Here is a 13156-nt window from a genome sequence, read left to right on the forward strand (position 1 = left end):
AATGTGAACCTTGCTTTTTCAGCTACATCATTGGCTTAAACAGGAATTTATAGGGCAGTGCGGAAACCTAACTACCAAGTTTCAAGTAGCAGATTTTGTTTACTATAAAATAAATGTGCCTGCTAGAGAAAAAAAAATGAAACTCAGAGAAAAACATAGAAATAAAAAAGATCCATGATCTTGCTACCAAAGGGTCATGCCTCCATTTTGATATGTTTCTTATAATTTTTTTGTTATGCACTTAAAAAAAGTGAAATTAGTGTATTGCAATTTCATACCCCTCTTTCTCAAAATTATAAGCAACTTCTCATTAAGAAATCTTTTTAACGATCTATCTTAAGGTTGTAGTTATCTATTCCCAAAGGGGTATATATAATTTTTTTTGTTATAATAATATAATATTCAAACAACTGACTCATAGTTATAATTTTTCTGCTTAAATAATATCAGTTAACAAAAATATCAGGAAATAACATTGTGAAGTGAATGAAAAGCAGCCATTCTAATGTTTTCTAGAGAAACACGTATATGTAGAAAATTCTTCCAGCTGCTTTATATTTTTATAGAAATATAAAATGTATATAACTTTACAAGTTATATATATATAAAACTTAAAAATAATTTTATTGATTGATTTCTTTTAAGAGAAAAATAGAGAAACATTAATTTGTTGTCCCACATATTTATACATTTGTTGGTTGATTCTTGTATGTGATCTAACCACAGGGATGGAACCCACAGCCTTGGTGTATTGGGACAACACTCAAACCAACTGAGCTACCTGGCCAGGGTATACATATAACTTTAAAACACAAACAAATATTTATTCATACTTATATGTACTGTTTGTAGATGGATTTTTTTTCTTAGTATATTAAGCATATTTCATGTTAGTATACAATTATGCATAATTTTAGTGAAACGTGACTTGTGTCATTAAATACAGAACTACATTATCATTGGATTTTTAAAATAATATTTGGGAATAAAGAAGAAAGTGTTTTTAGGGGTGGAGATGTTTATAAAGATCAGTTTACCTTTAACTTGTGATTTATATAACTAGTCATCTCTTATGGACCTTTGAGTCTGGTTTTATAAATTATACTGCGTTGAACACTCTTACACATTGATATTTATCTTGGTAATTTCTTTATGATGATTCTTAAATAGCTGGTTAAAATTTATCCACCTATTTAAAAAAATATATATTTTATTGATTTTGTATAGAGAGGAAGGGAGCGAGATAGAGAGTTAGAAACATCGATGAGAGAGTCGTCAATTAGCTGCCTCTTGCACACCCCCTATGGGGATATGCCCGCAACCAAGGTACATGCCCTTGACCGGAATCGAACCGGGACTTTTCAGTCGCCAAGCCGACACTCTGTCCATTGAGCCAAACTGGTTTCTGCTTATCCACCTATTTAATGAAAACAGTGCAATGGAATACTATTTATGGTTTTAAAAAGCAAGTAATTTTTAAGGATTTATAATGAAAAGAAACAACCCTGGCCTACTCTCACCCTCCATTCTTGTCCAGAGTAGCTCCTTTTATTTATTTATTTATTTATTTTATTTTTATTTTTTAAATATATATTTTATTGATTTTGTACAGAGAGGAAGGGAGAGAGATAGAGAGTTAGAAACATCGATGAGAGAGAGTCATTGATCAGCTGCCTCTTGCACACCCCCTACTGGGGATATGCCCGCAACCAAGGTACATGCCCTTGACCGGAATCGAACCCGGGACCCTTCAGTCCCCAAGCCGACGCTCTATCCATTGAGCCAAACCGGTCTCGGCCAGAGTAGCTCCTTTTAACTATATTTGTTTTAGTTCCTGTGGTATTAGCTCTGTATCTCTAAATAATATGGTTTTCCTACCATTGTTAGATTTGTCATTATCCATTGAATCTTTGCTTTGATGGATGGTGTTTCAGTTCTCTTACAATCCTTCTTTCTTTTCTCTATTTCCTCTCAATATAATGAGGTCACTGTTCTTGGTCCCCTGACAATTAACTAAGAAAACTTTTAAAGGACATATAATTTGGACTTTTGATGAAAATAATATTTTAAAATGAAACAGTTTGTTTTTACTAAAACCCCTTTCCTTCTTAACTCTTGCTTTTTGACCTCTTACTCTTTTTTGTCTGATTCTTTTTTTTCCTGGTTTCACCTGTAAGATTTATATTGTCAACTCTTATACCGAAGGAGAATGATAATCTCCATGAATCTTTCTTGTGAGACTCTCAGTACCTCTCATGTGTTTTTAAGTCTGTCTTGTCTGTTCTAAGTATTGCTACCCCGGGTTTTTTTTTTTTTAATTTGCATGAAATATCTTTTCCCATCCCTTCATTTTTTAATCTGTGTATGCTTTTTGACCAGAAGTGGGTCTTGTGTTTGTATCCATTCAGCCAGCCACCCTGTATCTTTTGATTGGAGCATTTAGTCCATTTCCATTTAATGTATTTATTGATAGTTATATATATTCTCATGAATTGTTTTCTGGTTGTTTTTATAATTTTTCACTCTTCTCTTGCTCTCATAACATTGTGGCTTTTTAAAAGTACTTTTTTAATTGATTTTAGAGAGGAAGAGAGAGGAAGGGAGAGAAACATCAATGATAACAGAGAATCATTAATTGGCTGCCTCCTGCACGCACCCCCCCACCCCCCTCACCCCCTTCACCCCCCTCTAGGGATTGAGCCCTCAACCTGGGCATGTGGCCTTTACCGGAACAAATTTAGGACCCTTCAGTCTGCAGGCTAAACCAAACCAGCTAGGGCTGATGACTTTCTTTTAGTGATTTGTTTGGGTTCCTTTCTCTTTATTTTGTGTGTGTATCTATTACAGGATTTTGGTTTGTGGTTACCACAAGATTGCAGCAAATCAGTTACATCTTCAGGCTCTGCTCCTAATTTTAGTTTGCTTGCTATTTCAACCACATCTGCAGTTATTCCTCCACTGAAGTCTTGAACTCTCAAAATCATCCCTGAAACTTGGAATCAACATCTTTCAAACTCTTGTTAATGTTGATATTTTGACCTCTTCTCATGAGTCATGAGTGTTTTTAATAGCATCTAGAATGGTGGATTCTTTTCAGAAGGTTTTTTTTTTTACTTTGTCCAGATCTATCAGGAATTTATATGTATGGCAGCTGTAGCCTTGTGAAATGCATTTCTAAAATAATACTTAGAAGTCAAAATTACTCTTTGATCAGTGAACTGCAGAATGGCAGTTAGCAGGAAGAAAACATTTATATATCTTCACAGAACTCTTTTTTTTTAAAAATATATATTTTTATTGATTTTGTACAGAGAGGAAGGGAGAGAGATAGAGAATTAGAAACATCGATGAAAGAGAGTCATTGATCAGCTGCCTCTTGCACACCCCCTACTGGGGATATGCCCGTAACCAAGGTACATGCCCTTGACCAGAATTGAACCTGGAACCCTTCAGTCCCCAAGCCGACGCTCTATCCATTGAGCCAAACCGGTCTCGGCTTCACCAGAACTCTTTAGTGATCATAGCTGCATTGTTAATGAGCAGTAATATTTTGGGGAAAAAAAATTTTTCCCCCCCTCCTAAGCAGTAGGTCTCAACAGTGGGATTAAAGTACTCAGTAAAGCATTTTATAAACTGATGTGCTATCATCCAGTCTTTGTTGTTCCATTTATGGAAGACAGGCAGAGTTTATTTAGCATAATTCTCTTAAATATATATTTTTATTGATTCAAATTCTTTTAAGTATATATTTTTTATTGATTTAAGAAGAAACATTTGATTCTTCCCTTTCACTTAAACTCTTAGAGGCCATTGTAGGGTTACTAATTGGCCTCATTTCAGCATTGTTGTGTCTCAGGGAAAAGTGAGGCCTGAGGAGAGGTGGAGAAATAAATAGGCAATTGGTGGAGCAATCAAAACATACAAATTTTTCGATTAAGTTCACCATTTCATATGGACATGTTCATGATGCTGTAAAAACTATTGTAATAGTGACATGAAAGATCATTGTTCACAAATCACCATAACATAATGAAAAATTTGAAATAGTATGAAAATTACCAATGGCACAGAGATACAAGTTGAGTAAATGCTGTTGGAAAAATGGTGCTGATAAACTTGATGGACGCAAGGTTGCCACAAACCTTTAATTTGTAAAAAACAAACAAACAAAAAAAAACCACCACATGATTTCTGAGGGCAATAAAATGAAGTATGTTTGTTCAGAAAATACTTTCAAAAGAGTATGGGGATACCTTTTGGAACCAGTGGTCATTTCCTTAAAGGATCTTTTTCAAAACATACAGGAATATATTTTACTAGAGTCATTGAATTTGTCACTTTTCAATAGCCAATGATTTAGTGTTAAGTTTTTATTTTATTTCATTGTCTAACTTGTTTATGTATGCATAGCAACAAAGCAGATATAAATGAATTAAAGAGCTTTGTTACCTCATGCATATTCTTCAGCTGGTAAAATCTTTGATGTTTTAATCTAAACTCATTTATTCTTAATTTAATATTTTATATTCTAAAAATAGTCATTGATCTTGCACATATGAATTCATATAATCAGTGGTTATAGATTTTCTAGATACCAAATTTTAAAAACAATTTGTATATATCTATCTATATATATATATAAAAGCCTAATATGCTAAGTGTCCATTTGATCATTCGACCATTCGGTTGACCACTCAGCCAGTTGCTATGATGCTCACCAACCACCAGGGGGCAGATGCTCCAACCGGTAGGGTCCGGCTGATCAGGAATGGGGGCCAGATACGCCCTAAAGCCCTCCCGCGGTCCCTTCCCAGCCAACTGGCCCCCATTGGCCCCAATCAGGACTGGATGAGATGACCCCAATAGGCCCCAATTGCTGGCCAGGCTGAGGGACCAATACTGGGGCACGAATTTGTGCACCGGGCCTCTAGTTTTCTTATAATGGTCTTCATGAACCTAAAGTTTAATTTGTGGATATAAATACTAGTAGCTTCCAATTGTTGTGTATCAAGCACTATATTAGTTACTTTCCAAAATTGATTTCTAATCTTCATTATATCCCTCTAAGATTTTATTTTATAAGGCAGGAAAGTGAAAAATCCTGAGTTATTTCCCCATAGCAAAACACTGCTGTTAAATATATAGCTGAAATTAGATATGGTTATGTTCTCTCCTATTGTGTTTTCAGTAACTCACCTTCCAACATATGGAAGAAGAATAGAAAAAATTAAAGTGAATAGTTAACTAAGATAGAAATATTATATGCTGTTGTGTCAGCAAAGCCAATGATCTGAATGAAGTTCAGGTTAGGTGAGTAGAATAACATACTTCTAAGTCTTCCATGTTTTTTCTTGTAGCCAGAAGTGAATCTTCATAGGTTTCCTGTTGATGCCTTTAGGTAGAAACCATAAATCATCTCTGAAGCCCGTGATTAAAGTTATTTAATCAAGTTGGCTCTTTTAAATTAATTCTCATATGAAAATCATCTTTCTTATTACTAGGCAGCTTGCCTCCTCAGCGTTGGCTTCTGTGTCTGTCTCTTTATTTGAGATAATTCATTCATTTAAAATGTATAATTCAATGGATTTTAGCATATTCAGAGTTGTACAGCCATCACCACAGTCAATCTTAGGACATTTTCATTACCTTAAAGAGAAATCCTGTGTTCCTTATTAGCCCATCACTTCCCAACTCCAAAGCCCGAGGCAACCACTAATCTATCTGTCTTTTACATATTTGCATATTAGTATGGATATTTTATTATAAATGGAATTATACCATGTCTGGTACTTTGTGAAGACTTGTTTCTCTTAGCATAATATTTTATTGCTGAATAATATCTGTTGATGGAGAATACCATATTTTATTGATCTGTTCATCATTTGGTAGATATTTGAGTTGTTTCCACTTTTTGCTCTTATGAATATGCTAACAACATTCAGATACAAAATTTTTTTGGTGGACATTCTAGTCTCTGTCTTACCCTCATAAAATATAAATGAGGAAAGATTTCATCCCATTTAAAAATTGTGGCTTCCTTTTGCTGAGAGCAAAGGAATTTGTGTATTTTCACATTGTTCTCTTCAATTCTTGGTGTGATGCTACCAAACCTCAGACCTAATTACCCCTGGTTTTCATCAATATTTTAAACTTTCCGGAGCATTTTCCACATGATTTTATTTCTTTATTTCCTGTGACTTCTTTCTATTGGAGCCTTTAAGGACAAGGGCTATTTTATCTTTGTAGCTTAATGTAGATAAGCATTGAGGTTTGGTCAGTGCTAACTGTGTGGCAGAGGAGGCCAAGTTAGGAATCATATCAAATTGTATGATTTGTACTATGGTTTGTACTATGATCACTGTGTGGTATCTCTTCTGTCCAAGACTTGAACCATCAACCTTTGACCTTTTTGTGCACTGGATAGTACTCATTCAACTAAGCCACATAAGCCAAGACTTATATGCTGGTTTTTGTTTTCTTTTAAATTTATTTTTTATTGATTTTAGAGAGGAAGGGGAGGAGGAGAGAAACATCAATAATGAGAGAGAATCATTGATATGTTGCCCCACTGGGGATCATGCCCTGATGGGGCAATCAAGCTGGTGACCTCTTAATTCATGGGTCAAGTCTCAACCACTGAGCTACACCAGCAAGTCATTTGCTATTTTTAATTTTTTAAAAATTTTATTTACTTTTTTTGGTAATCATCACAGGAGAATAGTTTTCCATTGATTTTTAGGGAGAGTGGAAGAGAAAGGAAGAGAGAGAGAGAAACATTGATGTGAGAGAAACACATTGATTGGTTGCCTCCTGCACGAGCCCCAACCAGGGTCCAGGCTGTGGAGGAGCCTGCAACCAAGGTACCTGCCCTTGACTGGAATCAAACCTGGGACCCTTTGGTCTGCAGGCCAATGCACTATCCACTGATCTAAACTGGCTAGGGTATTTTGCTAGGGTATTTTTATAATTCACTTAGAGACTACCCTGGAACTTTGATAATCATCTACCTCTAAATTTATTCTCTCTAGCCCTGACTCTTCTCTTGTGATTAGATTCATACCTAGACATATTTGAAGGGACAAGTATTTTTATTTCATGTCACTAGCATTGTTACTGATTGGTGGTAGGCGCTCAAATGTTAATCATTGAAAAACAACTAATCTTTCTTTTGTTCCCATTGCCAGTTACTAAATATGAAAAGAAATAGTCCTCAAAATTGAAACCTGTGATAAAGAAGTCCAGTGTAGAATTGTTCATGATGACACATGTTGCTTGAGTATTTAAGCATTATTTGAATAATAGGAAATTGCCTTTTTAAAAATGTTAAAAACACTTGAACAGATTCTTTAATATTAGATGACTGGAGAATTGCCCTCCACTCATGGATTGCAGTGCTAGAGTGGTTTAGACTGTGATAGAGAGGAGCTGGTTAGGATTGATTACTTGACTCCAGAAAGGAGCCTGAGTGAAGTGGTCTCAAATCAATCACAAGCTGATGGGCAGTTTATTACCAGCAAAAAGTGGGGAAATGTAGTTGTTTTTACATAGAATGCTAGTTATTTTGTTTTACAAGTTTATGGCCATTGAACTATCCTATATAATAAAAATGAATATGCTAATTAGACTGAATACAACGACTGTCCAGACGACCTTCCGGATGAAGTCAGGCCTGCGAGGGGCTGCGAGGGGCGAGCTCCTTGAATGAATTTCGTGCATCAGGCCTCTAGTATTAGAAAATAAAAATGAGGAAAAAAAGAAAACACCTCTATCTCCTTACAGCTCTTTTTAATAGGATGTATATACAGGGTGTCCCAAAATCTGTATACACACTTAACACCTGATGGCTGTTTCTTCCTTTTCAGATTTAATCCATTGGAATTAATTATTACTCAAAGTATATATACCATGGGACATCCTATATTTATGTGTATATATGTAAACATATATATAGAAAGTTAAACATACAGAAACATATATACATGTACATTTACTTTTTAAAATTAATTGATTTTAGAGGGAGAGGAAGATAGAGAGTAGGAGAGAGAAAAACATTGATATTTTGCTCCACTTGTTTATGCATTCATTGGTTGATTCTTATAATTGCCCTGTCTGGGACTGAACTGTAACCCTGGCACGCTGGGATGACGCTCCAACCAAATGACCTACTTGGCTAGGGCTGTACATGTTCTTTTCAAAAACAAAATTGAGATTACACTCTATAAGTAGCTTTTCCTTTTTTAGGTTTAAGGTTTATTGAAATTAATTTACATGAAGTGAAATTAACTTTTTTTAGTTTATTGTTATGTGAGTTTTGACAAACACAGAGATATATAACTTCTACTATAATAAAGTTATAGAAGTTGTATCACTCCCCCAAATCTCTTTGTCTTTTTGTAGTTATCCTCATCCCCTTGCAATCATTTTATCTTTGTAAATCCTCTTATAAATGTAATCATTGTACATTATGCAATTTCAAGTCTGGCTCCTATTATTTAGCATATTTTTCTTTTTAGGGTTTTGGTTTTAGATTATGCTTCAAGAATCTTCTATCAAATAAATGGGAATATTCATGTTTATAATTTTTCTAAGAATTTCAGTGCTTCAGTATTGAAAATTTAAGCCTTTTGTCAGTTTGGCATTTACTTTAGTATAAATTGTAAGGCAGAAAATTCACTTTTAAAAAGTTTGCCAGTCTAGTTATGTTTATTAAGCTTATGTTACTATTATAATACTCTTACTAATGTAATAAATGTTGATTTCCTCACAGGTAGCAAGACAGCCAGGACCCCCGACCCCTTCCCCTTACGCAGCACATGAAATAAACAAGGGGCATCCAAATCTTGCGGCAACGCCCCCGGGACATGCATCGTCCCCTGGCCTCTCTCAAGTAAGAAAAACTATACTTAAAAAATAATAAATTGTCATGTAAAAGCATTTCTGTTTTTCTAAAGCAAATTTTAATAGTTTCTATCTTGTCTTTTGTACTTAATGGTGGCTACTAATGATTTTATACATTTCATTTATGGAGGCATTCAAAATGAACAGTGACACTTAGTTTTTCTTTTTATTGTTTTAGAAGTACAATGTATTCTGAAATTTGTTAAAACCACAAAACACTTGTTTGCTTTTCAGTGTGTAATCTGTAGTCTCCACTCTTCTCTCATTTTTGGTGGAATGTTGGTGGTTATCTTCTAGTTTTGTAGAAGGTGGTGTTTCTTTCCGTCTTGAGTAACTTTGGTTGCTTTTTTGTTTGTTTTTGTTTTTTATTTTGTAAATAGATTATTTAAATTTGTTAAGCTTAAAATTTTGTTAAACTGTTAAAAAATAATGAACTCCTTAATGTATTTCCAGTTAAAGGCACAGCAGTCAATAAAACACTGTTTTAAAAAGATAGCACTGTGGGTTCCCTGCTTTTTAAGCTATTTCCCAAGATACTGTTTTGCTTGCACCAACCCACCATCACATGCTTATTTGGGCTTCCTTGTGGTTAAGAGCTGGCCAGAGTTAAAGTCTTGTGCTGGAATGAATGTGTAGAAAGTTAAGCCAATAACCTTGATCCATGTTATTTGACAGTGTTATTTATGCTTAAGAACTGCTTTTAGTAATGAAAATTAATTTTATAACATTATCTTCACTTTTGCCTTCTATATTTTAGGCCTTGTAAAACTTGAATAATAAGAAATAAGCAATTACTTATCTTCTATATATATAAAAGCCTAAGCGACTGGCCTACTGGCTGGTAGCTATGACACACACTGACCACTAGGGGGCTGATGCTTAACACAGGAGCTAGCTACCAAACAACAGCATCTTTGCAGAGTGCCCTCTTGCACTCTAGAACCCCATGGGGGATGCTGGACTGCCAGTTTCAGCCTGATCCCCACAGGCCAGGCTGAGGGACCCCACCTGCTGGAGAGACCCTGCTCATTCCACAAACACCCTTCGAGCCCCGGTGCCGCCCCAGGCTGGCCAGGGAGGGACCGTGTGAGGTTGGCTCCAGGGCGTGTCCGGCCCTTCTCACCCAGTCCCACTGGCCACCATCTAATTAATTTACTTTCAATGTGCACGAATCCGTGCACCACACCTCTAGTTAAAAATAATGCTGAAAGCATGTGATTATAAGTTATGGACTGGGACTGATTAATGCTAGTTTAGACTATAGAATGTTTGAAGAAGCAATGTGCAGTTTGGCAAGCCATTATTGAAATAGCCTTAATAAGAAATATATAAATTAATTTGGACTTAATACTATGCTTAAACTCAGTCTAAATCATTCCTTTTTAATTTTGAATTTTAAAAGTAAAATGTCAAAATGAAATCTTGTTTAAAATGAGGTTCTTGTGTTGGACTTCATGTCACTGAAGCGAACCACTCACACTGTTAATAAGGTATATTAGCCTGTCTCTAATCAAGAGAGAAAAGCTATATATTGTTTAATTTTAATTTTAATTTTTTAAAGTTTTTTTTATTGATTTTTTTACAGAGAGGAAGGGAGAGGGATAGAGAGCCAGAAACATCAATGAGAGAGAAACATCAATCAGTCGCCTCCTGGGGATGTGCCCACAATCAAGGTACAAGCCCTTGACAGGAATCGAACCTGGGACCCTTCAGTCCACAGGCCGATGCTCTATCTACTGAGCCAAACCAGTCAGGGCTTTGTACTGGTTCATTTATTTATTTATTTATTTATTTATTTATTTATTCATTATTAAATTATTATCTGTGCATATATTTTACCATTGCCCCCCCCCCAAAAAAAAAACATACCCACCCTCCCCAGAGTTTTGTGTCCATTGGTTGTACTTATATGCATGTATACAAGTCCTTCCGTTGATCTCTTATCTCCCCCAGATCTCCTTCCCCTCCCCGCTGTAATTTGACAGTCTGCTTGTTGCTTTACTGTCTCTATTATGTACTGTTTTAAATAGGGAAAATAAAAGAATATTTTGTAATAAAAGAATAATATGCAAATTGACCATCACTCCAACACACAAGGTGGCGGCCACAAGATGTCCAGCAGGGGATGGCAGTTGGGAGGGACCAGGCTTGCAAGGAGGGAAGTTGGTGGCAACCAGGCCTGCAGGGAATGGCAGTTGGTGGGGGAACCCAGGCCTGCAGGGGAGAGCAGCTGGGAGGACCAAGTCTGCAAGGGAGGACAATTAGGGGCAATCAGGCTGGCAGGGGAGTAGTTAGGGGATGAACAGGCTGGCAGGCAGAAGCGGTTAGGGGCAATCAGGAAGGCAGGCAGGCGAGCAGTTGGGAGCCAGCAGTCCTTGATTGTGAGAGGGATGTCCGACTACCCGTTTAGGCCCAATCCTGTCGTGATTGGGCCTAAATGGGCAATCAGACATCCCTTGAGGGGGTCGCAGATTGGAGAGGATGCACATTTTTTGTGCACCGGACCTCTAGAATATATATAAATATATGGCTAATATGCAAAGTGTCCCCTCAGGAGTTCGACCTGGATACCATGAGTTCACTTGCTATAATGTGCACTGACCACCAGAGGGTGGTACGGAACGAAGGAAGCTCCCAGGCAGCAGCCAGAAGGCCCTTATTGGCCCTGATCGCTGGCCAGACCTAGGGACCGGGCCTCTAGTTTATTATAAAGTTTCATTAAATATAACAGGGAATTGGTGTAATGAAGTGTCAATGATATAAAAAGAGAACTCTTAAAGAATACAGTCCTAATTCATTTCTTGAATATCTCCCACCCATCTTGAACAATTTGGTTCTCGACCAAGTTATTCACAGAAAAAAATGTCTCTGTTGTTGAACCAAACTTCATAGTTTTCCAAAATGGCAACCCTTTTAAGCTGATACCTCAGCATGACTAAAAGCATCTCTCTGGCAAGGAGAGAATGCTTTTGTTGCTGGGGAAATCAATAATTAGCACGATTTTAAAACATAAAGAGGCCATCAAGAGTGCTAATGTTGCTGAGGGTGTGAAAGAAACAATGATCATAGGCAGTTGAAGAGATAGAAAAATGTGTTGATTTGGATAAAGGAAAAGCAATTAACCAGTGACAGACATGTAGGAGGTAGTGATGTATGAACCAGCAAAGATGCTACATGCTGACATCCCTGGATCAAGTGCTAATAGTGTTTTCTTTAAAGCTAGTCTGGGATGGTTCGATACATTTAAGAAAAGGAGTGTTTATTTACAGATTAAACAGTATATTAGGCATGTACTGTATATAAGAAAGGTCAAAATCGGAAATCATTGGGGGGTCTGGAATGGATTGATTCAACTAACAGGATATTAATGGGAAAAAATGATTTGGTTTTTGAACAGATCACTTCTCAAACAGCCTGCCAGAACAAATTAAGTTCAAGAGCCGAGAATCCAGGGATAACAATAGCAAATATAAGGATCAGCTTCCTGTCCTGGGCTAATAGAATACCTATGGAAGAGCCTTCTCCATGGCTGACAGTGGAGAGTACACAGCTCTGGCTCACCTAATAGAGAATTCACTATAGCACCATTCCCGTGGAGCATGCTAGAAATCCTTCCTGTGGAACTTACTGGAAATTGCCCCATGGAGTGTTGGGCAAGGCTGGCTTCTTTAGTATCAGTGTCCTTTAACAAGGAGCTGTGGCAGTGCACAGTGACTGAGGTTCCTTATGCATCTGTTTGGCACACACCTCAGATGACCTTATCACATATGTCCCACGTGATAAGCAGCTTACATTGCAACCCAAACGTGCTCCATAGTCGTCTTTTGTTCAGGTCATCACTCAAAGGTGGAAACCACCCAGGTGACTGTAGGTAAGTCACGGTTTAGCCACTTAAATGTAATGTACTAGGTGTACCGGTTAATAATGGTGGATTTTGTAATAAAAGAAAACAATAATTTCAAGAGAAACATCAAAAGTGCTTTGTTCAAAGTAATGTCCATCACTACCAACACATTTCCCCCATCTTTCAGGTAATTTGTGGATACCATCCCAATAGAACTTTTCTTGTTTTGAGGGAAACATTCAAAGACCCAATTTTCCATTTCGTATGTTTTGAAGTGCTGCTCAGAAAGTGAGAGTGCTATCGATCAGAACCAAGTGGTAATCTGAAGGAGCAAGGTCTGGTGAATATGGCAAGTGGGTTAATACTTTCCAGGCAAGATCTTTTAACGTGTCTTTAACTGGTTTTGAAGTGTGT

The 13156-nt window shown here is 36.7% G+C and overlaps 1 protein-coding gene across 36 annotated transcripts in view; it reads left to right on the forward strand.

The window, feature by feature from the left end:
* The window catches only part of EIF4G3 (eukaryotic translation initiation factor 4 gamma 3), a 240507-nt gene that overhangs the window by 64839 nt on the left and 162512 nt on the right, over positions 1-13156 (forward strand). For 35 of the 36 annotated variants that reach the window (XM_084874802.1, XM_084874781.1, XM_084874803.1 and 32 more), the window contains one exon: positions 8768-8887. The exons of the other annotated variant lie outside the window; for it this stretch is intronic. Coding sequence is in view for 28 of the 35 variants with exons in the window: in XM_084874781.1 (XP_084730907.1) it covers positions 8768-8887 (120 nt within the window). In the remaining 7 variants the exon portion in view is untranslated. The remainder of the gene's footprint in view (positions 1-8767; positions 8888-13156) is intronic. 36 annotated transcript variants of the gene reach the window in all.

Source organism: Pipistrellus hanaki (genome assembly GCF_964339955.1).
Source record: "Pipistrellus hanaki genome assembly, chromosome: 2".
Taxonomy (NCBI): Eukaryota; Metazoa; Chordata; class Mammalia; order Chiroptera; family Vespertilionidae; genus Pipistrellus; species Pipistrellus hanaki.